This window comes from Lepidochelys kempii, chromosome 1, assembly GCF_965140285.1.
Source record: "Lepidochelys kempii isolate rLepKem1 chromosome 1, rLepKem1.hap1, whole genome shotgun sequence".
NCBI lineage: Eukaryota > Metazoa > Chordata > Testudines > Cheloniidae > Lepidochelys > Lepidochelys kempii.
In genome coordinates this window covers 263,090,650-263,114,805 of record NC_136380.1, presented here as the reverse complement: position 1 = coordinate 263,114,805, position 24,156 = coordinate 263,090,650, and the positions used below count along the sequence as shown (strand labels likewise).

The window sequence follows — 24,156 nt, the reverse complement described above, 5'->3', positions numbered from 1 at the left end:
ATCTAGTCTGGCCATAGTAGGACTTCCCTGAATTAATTCCTGTTTGAATTAGAGTATCTTTAAAAAAAAAAAAAATTAAGAAATTGTAATCTTTAATTTTAGAAATTCCAAGAATGTTTTAGTTCTGGCTATGGCTATGGAGGTGCGACAACTTCACTTCAGAAAGCACCTCCAGGCTCTCCAGCGGGAAAAGCGAACAGCAATATGGGCTTCCCTGAGGCAGTAGAGACAGTGTTGGTGCTTGTCATTCATAGAGAATGAGTGAGGGCAGGAAAAACAGTTCTTAAACCCAGGACTGGAAGGCACAGTCCATGGGAGGAGGAGGAGATCAGATTCCAACCAGTGAAAACTATAACTATCTACACACTACGAAAAACAACAAAGAACTATATAGGAGGTAGAATAAAAGTTCTCTTTGCGTAAACACTAAGATCGCAGAGGAACAGCGGTTCTGACTCCAGCCATGTGGCGGTAAGAGGGAACTGGAGAGGCGTCAACCCATATGGCTTGTTGTTTTTTGGAGGAGGACACAGTGGATGGCTGTGGACGCTGCTGTGTGCTGTACTGTACTGCAAACAGCGTTTCCTTCTGCATCCATGTATCCACCTCCATACTGATTACTGCTCGCTACTCATCCACGATTGGAATAAATACAAGGACCACTACTTGAAGAGGTTACTTACCTGTAACTGGAGGTTCATCAAGATGTGTGGTCCCTATTTGTATTCCAATAACTGCTCGACGGGCATCGACCTGCACGGCCTGTTATAACCTCGGCTGGGAGCACAAGGAGACACATGATGTATGGGTCAGCGGACACTGCTACAAAAACCCTCCAGTGCATGGCCTGCACACGCATCCATGATTGGAATACAAATAGGGACCACACATCTCAAAGAACCTCCAGTTACAGGTAAATAACCTCCTCTTATTTATTAACTCATCCAGCCAGCATAAACTTGTAGCACTTACAAACCAGCCAGCAAGCCAGCTGTCCAAGTCTGTTCTGAAAGTGTGAACAAAGAAATCCTTTTAAACGAACTGCCATTGCGTACCCATGGTATTGATCAGAGAGCTCTGAGAAAGTTTGTTGTGTTTTAACAACATATCCGTAGAACCTAAAGCAGCAGTTTATTTGAATTTTTTTAAGATGCACTAAGATCCTTCTCCCAGCTTTCAAAATAGCTTTATTCTTTCTGTTTAGTCATCCTCTTGCAAGCTTGAAACTGACATTTTCCCTTATTGTTCTCAGTGATTTATTCTGAGGTATGCATTCTAGTTGTAGTAGAACACTTGGGCTTGCTGGGGCTGTATGATTTTTTTTGCTTAGTTTTCCCGTATGGCCTTTACCCCTTCCATCTGATGCTGTAATCTCCTCAGATGTAAACCACAATGGTCGTACCTGATCAGAACTTGCATTAAAAACTTCCAAAGAGGAGATCCAACAACTCGTTTCTGGGAGACTGTGTGGTCTAGTGGATAAAACACTAAACTGGGACTTGTGTTCCATTTCCGGTTCTGCCACTGGCTTGCTGGGTAGACCTGATACCTCCTTTTGTAAATTGCTTTGAGATCTACAGATGAAAAGCATTTATATAAGAGCAAAATTCAGTTATTAATTTTTATTAAAGAATACCCAGGCTTCTGTGTTTTTAAAAAAAAAAAAAAAAATTCATGATATTCTTCCCACTGAGCTGTTACCGTAGTAGCACAGTACCCTGTTGTGAGGTGCTGGATTGCTGTAGAAGTGTCAGCTTTTGAATGGGATGTAAAATAGAACGCTTGACCACTCATCACCGTTAAAGATTCCATGCTACTTTTTGAAGAATAGGGACAATAGCTCTGGTTATTTGGCCAAATTCCAATTAGGGTAATTACGTTCTGCCTGCCTAAACCAAAAATTAGTCCTACAGTTACACCTAGAAAGATTCTTTACTTTCTGTTAAACAGTTGTGGCATTTTACAACATATGACTTGTTGTGGGGATGGATATATATGCTATCTGTCATAGGCAGCGATACGCTTTTTAAAACATGCTGTTTATTGCACAACAAATCAAGAGAACCATATACAACATTATATAACTCCAACTAATGAAAGCATGTATTATGTATGTGTACAGATATACACAAAGTATTAAAGGCTTCAGTTCTGCGACACATGCACTTTTGTTAAAGTACAATGCATGTAAAAATACACATAATCTACTGAAATGCTCATGAAGCAGACAGGAGCTTGATTATTAAGGTTTTCTCTACAGATCAACAGAAAGTAAACTGCCTGACGCTTAATTTATCTGTCTCAGAAGGATAAGGGGCTGGTTGAGCTGACTGTAAGAATATGAACCTGTGGTTTCTGGAAGAATAGGTATTTCATACTTGATGCTTTCTCCATTAAACTATTACCTGCTGAAGGTTGGAAGTTTTATTCCTATGGAATGTCTTTTCCAATTAATGAACATACAGCCATATTGCGTAACTACATTGGCTTGATTTTTTTTCCAAAATGTGAAATAGTGAATGATGACCATTTGAATGTCCGCATAGTTACTGTAACCTTCTCTCCAGCTTGTTAGACTCTGATATCTTCCTGCTCCAGTTAATCTAAAATGCAGTTTCCTTTTCTTAACCATGTCTCTTGCTTCTTGAATTTCTGCATTACTTCCTGCTATTTTCCTGTATGAAGTTCAAGCTTCTCTTCACCTTAATGGTTCTCAGTAATTTTACCCTCGTCTTTTTTGTCTTCATCTCCTTCCACTACCTTCTTTGCTGCTTTCTGCACCACCTCATAGGTCTGAAATACCCTTCCCATTAATAAACAATAATCTCCCCTCAACTTCTATATTAAGAAAGTACTACAGCCAAAATATATTCTGTGAAACATTTGAGCTTCGTGGCCAAACCCTAACTGTGTCTCCTCCCCTCTCTTGTTTTCACTTGTGCCTTTAGTTGATGAGCCCTTTGGGTAGAGGTGTGTTATGTTTGGCAGTGATGCATTTACAGCAATATTTAAAGGATGAATACAACTAGGTTTCAGAATAATAAGGGGGATCACATTTTGCAGTGGTGGTGGTTGTCTGTCTGTAGATTCAGGACAGAATTGCAGTTCACATTGGGAAGGTTTTCTCTACAATGAGGGAAGCTAGTAACTTGTTTTAAATGAAAGTTTATATTTTATTATAACCCTCCTCCTGCCCTTAAAACAACCAACCAGCCATGAGTGATACCAGAAAGTTGACAGTGGTTCATACACCTTCATGCCTTATGGGTGCGATCATTCTGATTATTTTAGCTTCTCCAGATTAAGTATGGAGGCTTTGTCTCCTTTGTCCACCGAGCTCTTGTTGAGAAAATCAAAGTTTTCTTGTATGACCAATCTGAGATCAGGTGGGGAAAAAAGCAATGTAACTGTCTTGAACTCTGTCCTTAGTGGTCCAAGTGACATACACAATCCTGTATTGATCCATCAGATCAGACAGGGTGCTTGATTGACAAAGGTAGTTGAAGTAACTTAAACTTCTAAATGGTATTTGACTTGATATCACTTGACATTCTGATTAAAAAATGTTGCACTATACAAAATCAATCCTATTTAATGGATTAAAAACATGTTAACTGATAGCTCTCAAAGGAATTGAAAATGGGGAATCTGAGACCAAGGGCAGTAATTCTAGTGGAGTCCCATAGGAATCTGTTTTTGGTCCAGTACTATGCACAAGAACATCAGAATGACCATACTGGGTCAGACCAGTGGTACATATAGCGCAGTATTCTGTCTTCCGACAGTGGCCAGTGCCAGGAGCTTCAGAGGGAGTGAACAAGACAGGGCAATTTGAGTGATCTATCCCATTGTCTAGTCCTAGCTTCTAGCAGCCAGAGGTTTAGGGACACCCAGAGAGTAGGGTTGCGTCCCTGAGCATCTTGGCTAGAAGCCATTGATAGCCCTATCCTCCATAAACTTACATAATTGTTTTTTAACCCAGTTTTACTTTTGGCTTTCACAACATCCCTCTCAGTGAGTTCCACAGGTTGACTGTGTGTTGTGTGAAAAAGTACTTCGTTAGGTTTGTTTTAAATCTGCCGCTTATTAATTTCGTTGGGTGACTTAAGGGGTAAATAACACTTTGTCCACACCATTCATGATTTTATAGACCTCTATCATATCCCCCTTCAGTCATCTCTTTTCCAAAGTGACCAGTCCCAGTCTTTTTAATCTCTCCTTATGTGGAAGCTTATATGGAAGCTACTCCTAATAATTTTTGTTGCCCTTTTCAGTATTTTTTCCAATTCTAATGTATCTTTTTTAGGATGAGACAACCAGAACTGCTCACAGTATTCAAGGAGTGTGTATACCAAGGATTTATATAATTGCATTGATATTTTCTGTTTTATCTATGCCTTTCCTAGTGGTTCCTAACATTCTGTTAATTTTTTTGACTGCCGCTGTACATTCAGCAGATGTTTTCAAAGAACTAGCCACAATGACTCCAAGATCTTTGAGTGTTGACAGCTAATTTAGATCCCATCATTTTGTATGTTTAGTTGGAATTTTTTTTCCAGTGTGCATTATTTTGCATTTATCATCTGCCATGTTGTTGCCCAGTCACCCAGTTTTGTGAGATTCCTTTGTAACTCTGCAGTCTGCTTTGGATTTAACTATCTTGAGTAAGTATTCAATATCTTTATCAATGATCTGGAGGGAAACTTGATTGTGGGTAAAGTTTGTAAATGACACTAAAATCAGTGGAGCAGTAAATAATGGGGACAGGTTAGTTCTTTAGAGCAATGTGGATTGTATAGTAAGCTGGGCTTACTCAAACATGTGTGCAGCTAAATCCATGCAGGACCAAAGAATATAAGTCACTTATAGGATGGGAAAATGTATTTTGGGCAACTGTGACTTGAAGAAAAGGACTTCAGGGTCATGGTGGATAACCAACTGAATGTGAGCTCACAATGCAGTGCAGCTACTTAAAAGCAAAGGCAATGTACGCAGGGGAATATTGGGTAGAGTAGGAAGGGATGTATGGCATTAGTGAGACCATTACTGGACTACTGTGTTCAGTTCCATGTCCATGCTTCAAAAAAGGCAAATTGGAAATGATTCAGAAAAGAGCTACAAGAACAATTCAAGGTCTGGAAAATCAGTTTTATGGTGGAACATTAATGATCAATCCATGTAGGTTATCCAAGAGATGGTTGGATCCAGATAACTTGATCGCTATCTAGCTATCTTCATGGGAAGAAGATTTCAGAGAGTCGAGGGTTTTTTAATCTAGCATACAAGGCATTAAAAGATCAAATGGCTGGAAGTTGAAACTCGACAAATTCAGATTTGAAGTGAGGCACAAAATTTTAAGTTAGAATAATTAGCCATTGGTGGATTCTCTGTTGCTTGAAGTAACTAAATCAAGACAGAATATCCTTCTAAAAGGAGGATGGGCTGTGTTGTGCAGGACGTCACCACAGATGATCAAAATATGGTCTTCCTGGCCATAAAATCTATGGCAATGGTGGTGTTGGCACCTAGCAACCATGTTTGAAAAGTACTTTTTCTTCTTTGAGTGATTGCTCATGTCCCTTCCATCTTAGGGGTGTGTGCACCATTGCTGGAGATTTTTCCCTTAATAGTATCCATTGGGCTGCTGTAGCACCCTCTGGAGCCACACACTTATGCGCTGGTATAAGGAGTGCTGCTGGCCCCGCACCCTCGGAGTTTCTTCTTACCACCCATGGTAGTTGTTGGAACAATCCTCCTTACTTCAGAAAGGCTTCTTGCTAGTGATTTTCAGACTTTTTCTACATTTGTGGTTGTCATAGTTGTAGTGTATATAGTTCAAGTAGTTTTAGTGTATATATTTAGTGTGAATAATTAGTTCCCATTGTAGAGGGTCATCTTCGCACCAGTGAATCGGCATGCCCCAATCCCTGGGCTGCAAGCCTATGCCCGTGAGTGAACCGTACTCCAACTGCTTAAGGTGGCTAGGCAACGCTCGTGTGAAGGACAAGTACCTGATCTGTTGGGACTTCAGATCCTGCATCAAGAAAGACGGGGACATCAGACTGAAGGCTCTCCCCGAGGAAGCCGCGCTCAGACCTGTCTCAGAGCCAAGCCACTCCAATTTGGAGCAGAGTACTTTGGCATCGGTGTGAAGTGCTCCCCTGACATTGAGCTCTTCCTGTTGCCATTCTCCATGTCCAGTGCTAAGGAAGAAGCATAAGAAGCAGTGCACTAAGAGAGGGTACTTGCTGGTGCAGAAGAGAGGCAAGTGGAGAGAACAGAGTTTAGTGAGACCCAGGCTGGGCCACTCTTCTACCCCCGGACCAACGCTGAGGGCGTTGAGCCTGGTGCGGGACCCTCCATCAACACAAGGAAGCCACCATGGTGCTAATGGACTGATAATGCCATTGACCCCACAGGCTTTTCAGGTGACTAGGGACCTTCCCTCTCTTCTGGTTCCGCCAACCCCAGCGGGGGACCTACCAGCTCCAGTGTCCAGAAGCAGGAGGGAACAGGGTGCATCAGGAACCTTCCTGGCACTGGGGCCCCCAGCACCATCTAGGAGCAAGCCATACCTGATACCAGCATCCCTATCTCTGGCATGCCACTGGTCCCCAGACTCCCAGCACCATATGGAGGCAGAAGTGGGTACCGCTCCACCATTGTTGCCGAGAGAAGAATCCTCTTTGGAGTCCAAAGAGAACCTTATGTACTGCCAAAAGCCCACCACCTTATGTACCGCCAAAAGCCTACTCTCCACCGCACTTCAGTGTTGGCACTTCAAAGCTGAAGCTAGTCCAAAATAATGGCAGTCTGATTATTAAGCGTAGCTTCATGTTGATAGCTCGTTCTACTACTGCTACTTCATGAGCTGCTGTTGGTTTTGACCTTTTAAAGCTGTAAATGGCTTGGGTCTGAGTTACCAGAGTTCACCTCTTTCATTGTACCTTGCAGCTGTAGGTGAGATCAGAGGCACTTGAGCTGGAACTCTCTCTGTATATGTCTTCAGTCCCAGAATGTTCTTCCCTGCCCTTTGCTCTGCCAGAGCCTGGATTTGTTTACTTTTGAATGTGCTAGAAAGCTCAGCTCTGTTTCTCAGACATTTCACAAGAGAACAGTTGGAAGAGATTAGAGTCATAAAGTTTAAGGTCAGAAGGGATCACCAGATCATCTAGCCTGATCTCCTATATATCACAGGCCACCAACACTCACACACTAAAGCCAACAACCAAAATTAGACCATGTGCCATAGGCAGAGAATAGGAGGGACCGAGGTGCACCAATGCCTAAGGCCTGTGCAATGGCAGGGAATTATCATATGACTTCTGTGTCTTTGGAGAACTGGTGATTATAATTATATAGGCAGTAAACAGTTGACTTAAGTGATTTTGCATATGATATATGGGTTATTTTTAAAGACTCCTGTCAAAGGGAAGGGTAACCACCTTTCTGTATACAGTGCTATAAAATCCCTCCTGGCCAGAGGGAAAACCCTTTCACCTGTAAACGGTTAAGAAGCTAGGTAACCTCGCTGGCACCTGACCCAAAATGACCAATGAGGGGACAAGATACTCTCAAATCTGGAGGGGAGGGGGGAACAAAGGGTTCTGGCTGGCTGTGTGATGCTTTTGCTGGAAACAGATCAGGAATGCAAGCCTTACAACTCCTGTAAAGTTAGTAAGTAATCTAGCTAGAAAATGCGTTAGATTTTCTTCTGTTTAATGGCTTGTAAAATAAGCTGTGCTGGAGGGAATGTATGTTCCTGTTTTTGTGTCTTTTTATAACTTAAGGTCTTGCCTAGAGGGATTCTCTATGTTTTGAATCTGATTACCCTGTAAGGTATTTACCATCCTGATTTTACAGGTGATTCTTTTATCTTTAATTAAAATTCTTCTTTTAAGAACCTGATTGATTTTTTTCATTGTTCTTAAGATCCAAGAGTTTGGGTCTGTGTTCACCTGTACCAATTGGTGAGGATTATTATCAAGCCTTCCCCAGGAAAGGGGGTGTAGGGCTTGTGGGGGATATTTTGGGGGAAGACGTCTCCAAGTGGTCTCTTTCCCTGTTTTTTGTTTAAAACACTTGGTGGTGGCAACATACTGTTCAAAGACAAGGCAAAGTTTGTACCTTGGAGAAGTTTTTAACCTAAGCTGGTATAATAAGCTTAGGGGGGTCTTTCATGCAGGTCCCCACATCTGTACGCTAGAGGTCAGAGTGGGGAAAGAACCTTGACAACTCCAGAGCAGGAATTGTACTTTCTTTTATGAAAAGCAATTGTTATCCCTGTTTGTTGTTTCTTGTGGGATGCAGTAGGCCTCCATCTAGTTAGGATCTTTCACTGTTAAGGCTAGTCCGAATGAATTAGTAGAAATAAAGCTTTCCATAAACAATCAGGCTTATTTCTTTGTCCTTCTGGGACACCAGGTATGCTAGCATTCCACTTGCTTGCTTTGTATTTTCTTTAACCACCTTCATCTTAGTTTTGTTGTTGATGTAGTTAGCAGAAGCTTTCACCATTCTGTCAAGAACTGTCCTCACTTGGTTTCTCCTACCAGAGTCTCTACTAACATTCAAGGAGATTTCCCCTACATCTTGGTGATCTCAGTTCACCTTTTAAAACTATTATGTATTTAATCCAAGTTTACTATTCGAAAACACCCTATTTCCTCGTACTATATTCAGTACATGTCTGTGACTCAGATGCCTGTTACATGTCCATGTTGGTTTCCATTCAGACAGGCTCTCCTGTTTTTTGTTTTTGTTTTTCCTTTTTACCTTGATTCTTGAATGAACAAGAATTATTTGGTGAAGGAGGAAGATTGGTGAATGAGCTGGACAGTTGCTGGTATTTAGATGGCAGGCTAATTAATGCATTTTGGAATATTCTGAATATTCCTGGCTCTTCTTTATCCATCCTGGAGATGAAATTAACACAAATGTAATTTGGATATCAGATGGTATGCAGAGATTATATTTTCTCTGAGCAAGATTTTTTTTTTCTGCCTTCCCTCTGAAATTCTCATTAGTGTGATTATGGCCACTTATTTGCAGTGCCATGTATCTCTTGAAATGGAGCCATTTTTAAATATAGTTGTGGTTTTCAGGACTCCTTATTGTAAACATCTTGTTATGAAATAAAAAATCTACTAGTGTACTCAGTGTTTTTAAAGTATATATTTTGAAGGGGAAGAGGTTCCACATCTCCAAAAAATTCAGAGCTACTCTTACTAGATTAAAAATAACAATGCAAAACATTAATGGGAAATTTCCTCTTTAGAGCTCTGATTACCCTCCTTCTCATGTACAACCAGCAAAGAAATGGTGTTATGCCTAGACTGAAGGCAATCACAAGAGATGAACAAGAATGTTATTATGCCTGAATCTTATAAAATTGAAAATTGTGCTTATATAACAAGCCAAGAATGTGAGGAAAAACTCAAACATTGATAGCAGATACTTTTAAGGAATTAAGCTTGGTATTTTAAGGAACACCAGATATAACACAAACATTTCAATTCTTTAAATTTTTTTAACTTTCTGTTCTTGGTTTTGTCTCAGTACGGCTTTGATTGTAAACTCCTTGGATCAGGAACTGATTTTTTTTTTTCTGTGTCTGTACAGCACCAGCACCTAGCACAGTGGGTCCTGGTCCATGACTAGGGCTCCTAGGTGCTACAGTAATACTTTCAAAAAATTGCTTATTGTTATTTGTAACCCCTGTCTCTGTACAGTCAACAGCAGGAGCATCATTACTGGCAAATGCCTCACCTCTGACGCTTATGACATCACCCCTGTCTGTAACCAATCAGAATGTGACATCTGCACCATTGACTCCTTTTGGGATGCTGGGTGGCCTTGTTCCTGTGACTGTACCCTTCCAATTTCCCTTGGAGCTGCTTGGCTTTGGGACGGACACAGCTGGAGTAACAACCACCTCGGGATCTACCTCAGCGGCTTTCCACCACAGCCTAGCTCAGAGTAAGTGAAGCTAGTTATTCACACTGCAATGTAATTCAGCGTCCTTACTTCACCACTTGCGAACTCAAATTGGGAAGGAAGTGATGGAAACACCATTGCTTGAGTTACTTTAAAGTTGGACTGGGCAAAGTACAGTGTTATAATGTGTTATATAATTCTGTAATTGTGTATGATTCTAAAAATTAATCACAGTTTCTAAAAATTAGTCAGTTTTCTTCAAGATGATGACCAGCACTAACATGTTCATAGTATACAATGGGATTTGAACTTACTTTTTGTATTAGTTTGTCCCACCTTTTTAGAAGAGAGAACACAGTTTTATTACAGTAGTTTCTGTGCTATAAGTTTTACAAAGCAATTAATCAAAAGACTGGTAATGCAGAGACACTTGGTCTAGGTCAGAGCCATGCTCCTCTCGGTAGCAGCTCACACAGAGCCTCTGATACTAGAACCATTTTTAACTGCAAGGGAGAATATTGACCAAGACAGGATTTATTATCTCCTAGTGTAGAAAAAGCCTTTAGATTTTCCACTTGGATTATTATTGGAGGCAATAGGGCCTTTCTGTTTACTGAAACAGTCCGAAGGATTGCATCTCTAACATGCCCTGAGCACAGGTACTGAATAAACCCATGGCTGAATGGACCAGCTTTTGGTGATGTTAACCCATTGGCCCTTTATCCCACATGTGACAGTGCTATCATGTAATTCTTGATATCTCATTTAAGGTTTGGGGTATGGCTTAAAACAAGTAATGGGAATGTGCTGATGTGCATCTAGTTATTTATGTAGCGCCCATCAACATAGCTCTGAAAATAAGAGGCTGCTGTTTTTAAACATGACAGCCTTCTTGTATACATTGGATTTGAATTCCTGCTTTTTTCCCCAATCTTTTCATTTCATTCAGATTTACTGAAGGGTTTGCAGCCAGGTGCCCAGCATGCAGCAACACTGTCTCATTCACCTCTGCCTGCTCATTTGCAGCAAGCTTACACAGGTAAGGAAATCCTTTTCCCCTCCTCCCTTTCACAGAAGTTAAAAACCTAAAGGCCAAATTTATGTTTTTGGCCTGAGAATTTGTCTGGGCTTCAGCTTCCTTACTGGGGACCAGATTGATGATGATCTGAAGATAACGAAGACAACAAAGGAAGTGGCTGGAATATTCTCAGGCTGCAGTAATGGCAAATGGTGCTCATGCTATTGCAGTTTTATGTGTGGAAATGGAATGGTGGGTCTTTCATTCATAAATTGTCACTACTATTGACTCAAAAGGTCAAAAATCTTGGAGGTAGTGAACTTTCTTGCACTGGAAGCTAGAGACCAAAGATTGCAATGAAACAGAATTATTAGTACCCATTAAATAATTTTATTGGTTACAAGATGAATGAGGGACTTATTTGTGAAGCCATTCTTCCCCTTTGGAGGTGACACTGAACTTCCATTTACCAGCTTCTTGATTTTTCTGTAATTCCTTTGTATACGTACAACACCTCATAATTCCAATAGGAGCAGGAGGTTGAAAACTCCTGACAGATTAGCTCAGACAAATATTTTCCCTTCCCTGAGAGGATTAGTTTGATTTTTTTTTTTTTTTTTTTTTTTTGCAGTATGGTCTAGAGCAGAGGTTCTCAAACTGTGGGTCGCAACCGCGTTTTAATGGGATCGCCCGGGCTGACGTTAGACTTGCTGGGGCTCAGGGTCAACCCTAGGTGGTAGGGCTCAAGTTACTGACCCCCCGACCCAGGGCTGAAGCCCTTCAGCTTTGGAACCCCCGCCTGGGGCAGTGGGGCTTGGGTTTTGGCCCCTCTGCCCATGACAGTGGGGCTTGAGTGGGCTCAGACTTCAGTCCCTCCTCCTGGGGTCATGTAGTAATTTTTTGATCAGAAGGGGGTCACGGTGCAATGAAGTCTGAGCACCCCTGGTCTAGAGCTGTAGCTCACGAAAGCTTATGCTCAAATAAATTTGATAGTCTCTAAGGTGCCACAAGTAATCCTTCTCTTTTTAAGGATACAGACTAACACGGCTGCTACTCTGAAAACTGGTCTAGAACAGTGGCCCTCTGTCATGCCTGCTCCAATTAAGGGAGGTAAATTGGAGCTGGTTAGAGAAACCTGCACCTAATTGGGAAAGGGGAAACAGCTGCCAGACTATTAGCCTGTGGCTATATACAAACCCAGAGGAAGGAAGGGGGGAAGCCAGAGAGGGAAGCCACTAGCTCTTCCCTTCCGGGTGCTGAGGCTAAGGAATCCTCAAGGCTGAAAACCCCAAGCTGTGTAGAGTGAGAAGGTGGTGGGATTGCACCCAGTAAATAAACTGCACCAGTGATTGCTGAACCTGAGGGTCTCTGAGTGGTTTTCGGAGCAGAGCACAGGCAGGACCAAGGGGGACCCTGCTACACCCTGTTACAGTCCACAAGCTCAGCATGGCTGAAAAATCATTCCACAGTTGTAAAGGATCGTGCAATTTAGGACATGGAATTTTCTTGGCTACTTCATGAGTTGTGGCTCAAACAGGGAATGGGGGTCTGAAGTGGGCAGAGTGGAGCTGGGAGTGTTCTTTATTCCACCCACACAATGCTCAGCTCCACAGGTTTTAGGAAAAAAGAAAAGGAGTACTTGTGGCACCTTAAAGACTAACCAATTTATTTGAGCTCCACAGGTTTTAGGCTGTTTCAAGAGCCTGTGAAAGCAGTTAAACCTTTCTTACTCATCTGTTTGCTTCAATAAGTCCTTGTGGCAATAAGTACCATAGGTTGATTTTTATGTGCTTTATTGCAAAGAGTACTAGAGACACCTGAGGATTAGACTTAGCACTCTCCCAAATGACAATTTAGCTGTTATTTCAAGAAAGAATAGTGTATTGTGCTGAGTGTTAAGCATCAACAATTTTAATGCAAATTAAATAAGTTGGTGAGAAGATAATGAGGGACTCCACTCCGTGAAGACAGCACATTATAGTAGTGTTTGAGCTGGGCATCCCCAATTTAAATTTTAGTTTTAAAAAATAACCAGAAGCCGCCCACATCCTGTAGACAACTTATCAGTCAGTCACAGCCTTTGGTGCAAACAAGTACATTCATTTACTGCAAGTCACAGTTGTGCACTCTCACTAGCTGCTGGAATTCACATATTTGGGGCAACCAACAGGAACACAGTTCAGTATTCTGCAGTGCGGGTTGCTTTATTTATAGTGTAACTCACATAATCACAAGAGAACTTTATACCTGTGTTTCTTTGTTCCTCTTCTTTCCCCCTTCTACCCCCACCCCCAAATTCCAGATGGAGGCCAAAGTAAAGGGGACACTAAGTTACAGCGGAAAACCCAGTGACTTCTGGATGAGCAAGGGAGCATGAAGCGGTTCTGATTGGCTGATGGAATCTGCCCAGTTGGGAAAGTGCTTACATGGTCACAGGGCTGCTGTTTCTGTCAATGTTTACATACTCTCATCCCAAGCACTGTGGTGGGAGGAAAGAAGAAAAAGAAAATACTCGATCAAATAGAGGAGGAAAAGGAGGAAAGGCTTTCATGCAGATTGATCATAGTTTGAGCTTACCTAAAGAAACTCAGCCTTTTAAAATCTATTCTGACTGGCAAGTTTCAGTTGTCAAACCCACAGTGGCACAATGTTTACTTTCTGGGTAATGCCTAATGATAAGGAGGAAGCATGAAGAGCGATGGAGTAAATTTCTCCATCTATCCTGGGAGGTAGGAAGCCACCCACTTTAACAATTTGAAAGAATATAAGTGGGCCCTGCAAAAGAATGCAAAAGAATATAAATGGGCCCTGAGTGTATCATATGGTTGTGGACCTTACGTAGTACAGACCAGAGACGGTCTGCTGCTTGGGCAGTCTGACGTAAATAAGAATAAACTTTCCACAGATAGTTTCTGATACAGACATTTGTCCAACATTACCTCTTTGGAAAAGCCTAATGAATACAGGCCTTGTTTGGTTTTGTGGGTACTGTGGCTAAAGCAGTCTCATTACTCCCCAGGCAGAGCTCCCTTTCAAAGAGAGAATCCTGTTGGAGAGGCAGGAGAAGAGTAAAGAGCGGTTTACATTAGTTTCTACTCCCAAGTTAATTTTAGCACAGAATGTTTGGTATTTAAAGAAAAAATTCTGTCTTTTTTACATAAAATGGAATCTAAATTTTGTTTCAGATCAGACAGCATTCTTATCTCCCCACACCTAATTTTTTTGGAAGATGGACACTATGGTTTTCCACCCTTAAACTTGTTTCATTTCTTCAATTGGTTCTCCTTGTGTATCTCTGCTATTACCGTATAGAATCTACATCCTTCATAAAACACAAGGGCACTTCCTCATCCTTGCTGGATCCGTTCCCTCTTCCATCCAACTACTTTCAAAAGCTAGACATGGTAGTGAACCCTTGAGCTCAGGAGAGCTGGATGTGGTTTACTTCAGAGCCAAGTTATACTGCTTCAAGCATTAGCCAAAGAGGAATCGTTCAAAAGCAATCTGGGGTGCCTTTTCTCCTCCTGGGGCTGAATGTGTTGTCTCTTTAGCATTCCTGGCCCCTTCTGGCCTGGGGTACTCATGACCTGAACTCTGCCCTGCATGGTATTACAAGACAGCAAGGCTGGCTTTCATTTTTGGATAGCAATATATTGGGTAGTCCGTTTGTATGTTTAGGAAACGTTTAGCACACATTGCACTTTTGATAATAGGATAGAAGAGGTTCTTAGATTAAAACTTTATTGTTGAGTCCCATCTTTCTATAAGCGGAAAGAAAAGCATGGCAGAAATTGCAAGGTAAAAGTAAGAAAGTATGGGATCTTCTGATCTGGAATATCACAGTTTCTGATTTGAGGTCCTTTCTGTTGCAAATCCAGTATATCCCTGTGATCAAAGATGCTGGAATTCTAGTCTGTCTTGAACTTTCCAGTAGTTCTGATCTGAGATTGTACTTGTGACTGACCGTCACCTCACACCTTCCAAGTACAAACTTTGACCTCTGGCTATTAAATCTCTAGTGTTTTTGCTAGACCAACTTTTAGCTTTCCATTTTCTTTGACATGTGAACTATTTTTCTTAAGACCAGACAACAATTCTTTTTTCTATTTAGATCTCTTTAATTTTATATATATAAATTATATATAAACATGAATTTAAAATAATATATATTGTATATATCATATAAAAATAAATGAATGTTGGGTTGAGCCCAGCAATAAAGGATTTTGCACAAGGAATTTCTGTAAAGGACAGATTGAACCAAAATAAGATCCATTAGGTTTTGAATTTCACCCCTGTGGCACTAGGCAAATTGTGTTTTTCTGCTAATGTAAGTGTTCTGTAGGTGGCATGTTGGTTAGACAAAATTACAACTCTTAGCATCAAGGTTAATTTCAAAAAGGGTGTATATATTCATACAGACCCTGGCATTCCTACTCAGATGAAAATTCTCCAAGGCATAAGACTCCATTAACTATTCAGAGGGTAGCATCCAAGTTTTGCTTTTGTGTGATCTTTTACCCCAGGAAGGGAGGAAGGAAGCAGATTCTGTGAGGCCAGAATTCTTTGACCTATGCCAAACGTACCACACTTCTAATAATGCATGTAGCTGAGGGGCTGAAGTGGAGAGCCACCCAGCAGCAATATGTGGAAAAGACCCCCCGCTCCAAGAGAACTCTGCCCTCTTCTATACTTCCTCCCTCAAAGTGTCTCGCTCATATTGCCATCCTTTACTTCCATACTACTTTTTTTTTTAAGTGAAATTCTAGATCTAGTGACAGGTACACAATTGACAGTCCTGGAGATCGGAGCCCCTTATCCGTACAGCACAGACAATGACAGCACAAGTTTCCTTTCTTCCGCAAGTGTGCCTCATTTGCAGAGCATCATCTCTAGGATTGAGAGGGGAATTCAGTCTCCACAGCCCATTCAATCATTGGCCTGTTTGTTGAGAATGGTAACAAGAAGGCATATTAGTACTAGTTTTGGAAATAGTTGTATGATGTGAAACTGAACTGAGGTCACAAACTCACTTCATATAGGCCACTGAAACAGTAACTATTTTTAGTCACTACCAGTCTTATGGGCCACTTTGGAATCAAGTGACCCAAAGGAGAAAGATTCTGTATTTCAACGCCTTCTCTATGCTCCACTTGTTCAACCCAGAAAGACCAGGTCAAAAGATAACTACAGAGTAATTCCCGGGATCTTTGCAGAATGGGGGAGCATGAGCAGATGTGCAGTGAAGGATATCTGCAACATCCCAGTGCAAAATTAGACTAATACACTTCTTGCACAGCAACTTGTTGTTTAAGCTGTTTTTCAAGAGTTACTATTTTTAAGGGCCTTTGGTAATATATATAAGCTGTTGTACATACTAAACCCTCAGTATTCACAAGCAATAAGAGCCAGTTGAGCTGTCTTTCTGGGCAGCTGACCTTAATTTGGGGATTGTTCGTGAGCTGGATTATCAAGCTCACTCTGAGCCTCAAATAATGCAAGCAATAATTTCAAACACAGGTTTTAGATGCTAAAAACCCTTTGGGTAATGCCTTCTGCTACATGTTCCAAAGCTCCAAAAGGCATAGGTAGCAATTTTAAATCCTCTGGGAACTTTGCAAATAGAGAAAGGAGCTAGGCTAGGTGAACCACAACCTGCAAAATTTCTAATAATTTGGATCATTATTGCTGTGTTCTCCGCCTCCCCAAGATAGATGTTGATGACCTAAATCGTTATTTTTTGCCCATCATTCTCTATTATTTTGCTGTTAAAATGAATTAGTAATATTGAGTCACCAAGTCATGAGTGGATGCTGTGGGTTTAACATCTGTTTTCAGCTAATCAGAAGTGACTTTTAATAACCTGGGTTCTGCTTTTTGTTTGAATCCTGTCAAGGCTGTTTGGTGCATAGATTTTGGGTGAAACAGGCACACAGGGTCTTGTTCCTTTCCCCCACTCCAACTGCCTGACACTTCCTCCACGCTCCTCCTCCACTTGGTCCAGGACATGAAAGCAGAGAAATCCTTCAACTCTCCCAAGCTGCCATCAGTTGTGCAAACCATAACCTTCTGGGGGTTGTCTCTTAAGACTCCAACTAACTTTATCACTTTTGCTGCTACATTTGTAAAATGAACTTTTGGCTGTATTTATTAGCAAATTTTAATCTAGTTTACAGTTCGTTTTTGGAGTAGTTTTTGCCCACAGATGGATTAGGAGTGATGGGGTGTTTGATTTTTTTTTTGAGTGCATTGTTAAAGGCACAGTGATCCCTCTTCTATTTTAGTTTTGGACTTTCTTTGAAGATGGAATTGCAGGAAAAAGCAACACCTGCAGTCAAGCAAAGCTCTGGAAGGTTTACACCCCGGACTCCAGCTCCCCATTTTTTGCTAAGATGGGGATCACAATAGGGACACTTGCTGTTTTGTTTTCTTAAAATGAACCAGAAGGTAAATGTGGTAGGTAAATGACTGGTTAATTAACACTTTATGCAATTTTAATTTTATAGAAGTTTAAAAATAAAAGTTGGTAGATTCTGATTGGTCCTAGCTCTGGTGAAATGGCTGTTACCCCTCCATGACTTACTTGATTCAGGCCTTTGTCCTTTGTTTAAGTGCCTTTTCTTTATTTTATTTTCCCCTCTCCCTTCCTTTAAACTATTCTCAGAGATCCTAAAGTGCTGGGAGGCATTTGGGAGAAAAATTTTAAACTTGCCAAGATGACTTTATGCTGTTATACTATTTTCCCTTTTGTAAAAAGTGTGTGTGTGTGTGTGTGTGTGTAATAAGTTATAGCTGCTGTACCATGGCATTCATTCTGTATGCTCTCTCACACACAAAGCAGTATTCCTAAGAATCCTGTTTTCCTTCTGAAAGGTGGACATTTGGGCACAGATGACAGTATAGTAAGGTGGGGGGAGTGAGAGAGAGAGGAGTTTAGTGGGAAAGGAATTTGATGTACTTCCCTTTGGAGGTCTATGTTTGAATCTTGTTTAGGTCGCAGATGAAATTAGTTTGGTAGTCTCAATCTGTCTACCTGTAAGTATTAGACTGTCTCTCATAACCACTCCTAGAGTTTGGAACAATTCCCCACAACTGATGGCCCTTTTAGTAGAGGAGACAGCTAAAATACTAGGTTGCAACAAGTCTGAACTGAGATGTATTACAGGGAAGCTTGCATGGTGCTATCCACATCTGCCTGACATTAGTCATGCCATCAGTTTCTAGCTTAAATTAGTACTTAAATTCACCAAAGTTGTGCCACTTTCTCGCATGCAATAGATGAACGGAGTGGGCTTCCTTATATTGTTCTCAGCAAATTAGTCTCAGTAAAATTTAAAACCTTGTTATAATCCACAAACTGCTTAAATCACACACCAGAAAAAGTGCATTTTTCCAGCTCTTAGCAAAGATTGGAGTAAGGTGTCATGTTGTTGAGAGACTTCATTATTTGTAGAAGATCTACTGATTAGCAATATAAAGAATTACAATACATCTTAACTACAGTGATCAAACTAAATGAACATAGATTTTCTTTGTTTATTAAATTTTGCTTGTTATATAACAAGCAATCTGCTAATAGGTGTCAAGTGATTTAATGCAAATTAGCAAGGTTTTACTATATGCTGAAAATAATTGAACAGATGTCTAGCTTGCATTTCTATAAAAATGTTCAGAGAAATCAGTGTTGACTAGTCAAAAGCAAAATTAGATGTTGACTAATGCTGAATGTTGCTCCACCTACAATAACAAACGTAAGTAGGCTATGGTGGTTCTGTGCGGTATTTCTACTAGGTAGTGTGACAGGGTTGGTCTGGATGCAATGTGGAGGAGGAAAGAGTGGGCTTTCCCCTTCCAGAAACCAGATCAAGGTTTGAGAACTTCCCTCCCTAATTAGGAGCAGAGTTAATCTAGGGAGCAAGGTGGGCTGTCAAGTACCAGGGTTTGGTTTTGTGAGAGAAAATAGGGTATGGACGTAATTTTAGTTTTTAACTTACCCAAAAGCTTTTTTTAATATGTTGAAAATCATGAATCTATCTATCTAATCTGTGATCCTGCCAGCACAAAGCAGCCCCAAAGCTGGCTTACCCACCTTTCCTGAGACCCAGCAATTTCTGGCTGTTAACATAGCCCCTTGGGGCTATGGGTAGGTGAAGTAACTTAAAGAATCTATGAATCTGCTCCAAGGGACCAGCGTGGCATGCAGCTGTCCCAGGACTGGGGGGAACACAAAGGTGCCCTCCAGCCATGTGTGCACCCCCTACCTGAGTTGTGCTGTACTCTCCTTAGCTGAGGCAAAGGATGTCTGTCTACATTTTTAGTATCCAACGTGATAACTGTAACTCTATAGAGCAACTCTTAGAATGAAGAAAATCTTTTTGCTACTTATTCCATCTTTCTAGAAATGAACTGGAACTTCTCCTTTTCTCTCACCACACCCTTCTGGCTGTAAAGCAGGAAGCTGCTAATAATTTTTTAATACTAATGAAAGTGTCCAGTACAAGTGGGATACACTACCTTTGGTTAACTTTGACAGTGTTCTTGACTGCCCAACAACAAAAGAAAGGATGTGAGGGGGAAGATCTGTTGTCCAACCAAAACAAGTTGGGAGATACTACCAAGTTTAAGATAAACCAAATAACTAATGACACCCAGAGCTTATTTGGAACTGATTAGTTTCCACCTATGGGGGGAAAAAACTGTTTTGTGTTCTCAGCTTTTTCCAGATAAGGCCTTAGTTTGATTAGTAGTCATGAATATCAACTATGCAGATAAGTATTCTTTACATATTCCAGTGTTATGTACACTCCTCACCCTGCCCCCATTAACAAATGTTAAACTTCTACCCAAAGAAACAGGACATAGTTTTTGAATGTCTGTACTACAAAAAAGTATTTTTTTCTAACAGGGAAAATGAACTTTGTATTCAAAAAAAAAAAAAGAAAAAAAACCCATTTTCTTGTGCAAACTCTAGTATCAGAAGTGTAATGAAATGGCTTTTGAAGGGAGACTAAAATCTCCAGTTGGTGATAAGTTTGATTCTGAGAGCTTTTTAGATAGTTGCACAATATTCAGCTCTGCAGAACTGGACCAAGAAGCCACAGCAATCGGATGTATAGATTACACTTTTGGGTGGTGAGGGATTGATTTCCTGTACCCTTCCTACCACCGAAATATAGGATTTAGTAAATGCAATGTTTAGTGAACTGACTGCTTTTAATTAAGGGGAGATTTTAGCTAGTCAGTGGCTGGATCTCTTATAAATGGAGCCTCTTCTAAATAGAGGCTGAATTGGGATCCCCACTGCCTTCTTTTTCACTGCTCAGTGTTGCACTTGTTACAGCGGAACAATCCAGCTCAGAGGCAAGAGCTGTAATGAATCTGTTTTAAAGTCAGTATTTCTATCTTGCTGTAGCAATTTGTGCAATTTTCTTGCATACATTCTCACGGTTTAGACTGGGATTTGTTTCTCTCCAGCATATTTATTTAGGACTATTGATTTAAAGAAGTAAAATACATTACACTGTTAATTAATTATTCCTCTCTACTTCCCCCCAAAAAGTCTCTGCTGAGCATTGTTATATTTTAGCAGTTAAATTAGTCCCCTTTCTATGTGATTTGTCTCCCTTGTCCAGCCTCCTTCCCCTGAGGGTCGGGGATCAAATGCATTTTGTGGTTAAGTAATCCTTAGAATGCTGGTAATTTCTAGGCTACCAGTCAAAGATGCGTACTACAGTAGGAGGGTATCTGTTGCTCTAATTTACAGAGAGAGAAAGCACTGTACTAGAACTCTTCCTTGTGAGCAGACATGGGCGAGTCCTTTTACCTCTGCCTAGTGAAGGCATTTGCTCAACAGCAGAGCTTCCAAGCTTAAAACTTGCTTATTCTAATTGCAGCAAGAGTCCTCTCAGTGAAAGGGTTTAGGCTGCAGTATCCGGTTTACTGTTTCATTCAAAAATATATGAAAGAGTTAACCAGCTTAATTCTACTTGGCTGGCTGGTGCTCTTGAGAATGTAGATTATGTATAGTGAGGGGCTGAAGGCCCTTTACATGGGTACTTTCCTGACTGTCATTGCCAAGTTTAGAACAAAAAAATAGCAAGCAAGTGCTTATTGTGCCTCAACTAAATTAAAAAGAAACTGTCAGTATACAGACTTTTGTGATCCTCCTTAATACCAAGAAAGGGAATGTACAATTCCTGTGCAATGGCAGACATATTTGAAGTGGGGATTCTGTGATTTTTTTTTTCTTTTTTATTCCACACGAATTCACGTCTACTTGCTCCTTAATACCTGCTTACTTCAGAACATGGGGAAAAGCCCTTGGCTTGGTGAAAGAAAGAGCAGGCCCATGTGCTTATCTGATGAACTCCCCTGTAAAATGCTTCCCCCATGTGACAAGAAGCATGTATAACAGCCCTTGAGGAGAGGGGCCTGAATAACCAAATCCAGCTACTTATTGGTGATGGGTGCCAATTACTTTGGTTTTGTTTTTTTACAAAGATGCGTTCCACTAACTTAAAGGGATACTGTATTTTTAAACAAGTGATTTTTGATTTCTCTCTCCTTATAAAACTGGACCTGAACACAAGTTTTGAGTTGATTTTTTTTTGTAATAATCTCAGGACCTGAAAGATTGTAGCATTTAGTGTGTCTTAAAAATTATGTACTGTACCAGCCATGGATTTTGTAAATACACGTGTCTCCCTTTTTTTCTATTATTTTAGGGTTTTTTTTAAAGAAAGTATGTAAGGCTCTTTGCCAGAGGAACTGGTGCCTGCTTAATTTCCATCCTGAACTGGAGCAGGAAAATGGGGGAGTTGCTGCCATAAAAGCCTGCACCAGTTCCAAATGTGTATGCTTGCTGATCAGTTTAATACATGCTAGCCATTTAACTGGGAAGCTAGAGTTTCCTGTGTGCATTCCCAAGTGTGGTTGGCAGTGCTTTGTCCACCTGGGAGGTTCCTGATAAAACTCTTCACCTTGATACTGTGATGTTTTCCCTTTCCTCCCAAATATTCAGGTTTATTGTCCTACCTTTTGCAGGACAGTTCAGTTTTTTTTTTGACAGGTCACATATCTGACATTCTGCAAGAATAGCTGGTGGAACTTAATTCCTTTTATCATGCTTTGGTCCCGCAGGATAAAATTGCAGAGAAGGCAGTGCTATCCCCTAACTACATATGTGCACTCACTCTTGCAGATCCCAGTGGGGTAACTGAATCTACTGAACCTGCCTCACAGGTCCCAAACATGTTCTGACCCTTCCTACTTTCACTGTCCTAAACAGGGTGCTGAGATTTTTTGGCAATAGGCTTGCTCTGAGATTCCAAGTGTAGCTAGCAGACCTGTGTTCTAAAGTAAGAGCCTTATTTAATTGAGTGTAGATGTTTCCTGTCCTTAATTGGGACAGGGTTCTTTTTCATGAGTGTATTTTTCTTTTGTATGTGTCATGTGTCTGTGCTGTATTAAATAAAGAGGAATGTACATATTAGCAGTGTGTGTGTGGTTGTGAGATAGATAACTTCTCAGCAGCGTAAAGACTGGACTATTTACATCTATCTAAGCTTTCCGCTGTAGCTGCCTTCATTCCACGTGTTGGTTCAAATAAGTTAGTTTCATCAGCGACCCACTGCCAGGTAACATGATCAATTCCCCCACGGTTGGGGGAAGAACGCCTCAGCTTCAGCCTGCAAGCAGCAATAATGGGACAGAGCGGGAGGAAGATTCTCAACTCCAGCGGGCGGGGGGGAGGACTGGTAGCTATGATTAAATAAACGTGTAAAGGCAGGGGTGTTAAACTACATCTTATCTTCCCCTTCTCCCCCCCAAGGGCTGGCTCTGCACACGGTGGCGGTGCTGGGCCGCTAGGTCTTGTTCTCAGCTTTGCTCTAGCGCGCCCCCCGGCTGTAGCTAATCTGCTCGTTTCTGACACTGAAGAAGAGCCCTGCACTGAACTTCGGTTGGCCCATCAGTGTTCGCCCAGCCCGCCTGCGGCTGCAGAGGGGCGAGCCTTCAATTAGCCCGGGGAAATGTCGGCCCGGGTTTGGGTGATCAATTAACCCCGACCCCGCGCGTCAGAAGCTGCTGACCGTGCCCCAGAAAACTCAGTCCGCCCGGGGCTGGTAGCGGGCTGGGTTGGGGGCGAGCGGAGCAGCGGTGCCGCTTGCTCCCCTTACGGGCCACCCAGCATGCGGCAGCCGGGGGCGGCGCCGGGCGGGGCACGACCTCCCGGCCGCGGCGGCGGGCGCCCGGTGGTGGTCCTGGCACGCAGCGGGGCCGCCCGCTTTGCTCCGCGGCCTCCCCAGTTCAACGTCGGGGCCAGGTTCCAGGGACACGCACCGCCCCCAGCGCCATCATCGCCCCACGGCCTTCGGGTAAAACTACACTTCCCAGCGTTCCGTGCAAGGAGAGCGGCCGTTCCCATGACGTAGTGCGCCTCGTTGGTGTGCAGACACGATACGTCCCAGAAGGCTGTGCACACAGCTTCCTGTCTACAGCTCACAGGAGCGTGCTACTAGATTGGCCAATCGGCGTGCATTAAAAGGAGGAGGGGTCGGATGAAGGGAGAAATGAAGGAAGGAAGAATTGCGCTTCGTGGGAGCCCCAGTGGCCTAATGGATAAGGCATTGGCCTCCTAAGCCAGGGATTGTGGGTTCGAGTCCCATCTGGGGTGAAAAACATTTTTTTCCCCTTCCCCAAATTGTTTATCCGTTTGCTCGGGACAAGTCTTTGCACAAGTGTGCTTTCAACGCGTGGGGTGGACTGAAGTCACTAAAAGAGACTTGTGCCCAATAGAGCCTTATGCATAACGCTGAACACTTGAAGTGTAACAGCTCGCCCTCCCAGCGGAGAGTGTCTTTGACTGACTGCCCCACAGTGGGGGGAGGAACCACACTCCATCTTACTGAACCTGAGCAACATACAGTTGTGTCAACGCCAAGCATTTAAATATCATTGGTTTGGTTTCAAACTTACGAGACTTTATTAAACGTGGTTTTTTTATTTACCCACATCCCAAAAAGCAAATGAAAATAACCAAAAATGTCTTATTTTAAAGTTTTTTTAGCGCTTGAGGTTGATAATATTATATGGTGATCAGGTTCAGTAAGATAGACCCCTCTGGTTGCCCACCCCCTCCCCCACTCTGGGAACATAGCTTTGGGCAGATTCAGCAAAACAAGTTGATTGGTTCATTAACAAGT

General features: G+C 41.8%; 1 protein-coding gene and 1 non-coding gene across 5 annotated transcripts in view; both read left to right on the top strand.

The window, feature by feature from the left end:
* UBN2 (ubinuclein 2) overlaps nucleotides 1-17,491 on the top strand; it is a 103,190-nt gene extending 85,699 nt beyond the window's left edge. For all 4 annotated transcript variants that reach the window (XM_073327286.2, XM_073327287.2, XM_073327285.2 and 1 more), the window contains 3 exons: nucleotides 9,732-9,978; nucleotides 10,886-10,975; nucleotides 13,257-17,491. In XM_073327286.2, the coding sequence (XP_073183387.1) occupies nucleotides 9,732-9,978; nucleotides 10,886-10,975; nucleotides 13,257-13,306 (387 nt within the window). In that variant the 3' untranslated portion in view covers nucleotides 13,307-17,491. The remainder of the gene's footprint in view (nucleotides 1-9,731; nucleotides 9,979-10,885; nucleotides 10,976-13,256) is intronic.
* Nucleotides 17,492-23,554: 6,063 nt separating this feature from the next.
* TRNAR-CCU (transfer RNA arginine (anticodon CCU)) lies at nucleotides 23,555-23,627 on the top strand. The gene has a single exon. It is a non-coding gene; the product is annotated as a tRNA-Arg (tRNA).
* Nucleotides 23,628-24,156: the final 529 nt, after the last annotated feature.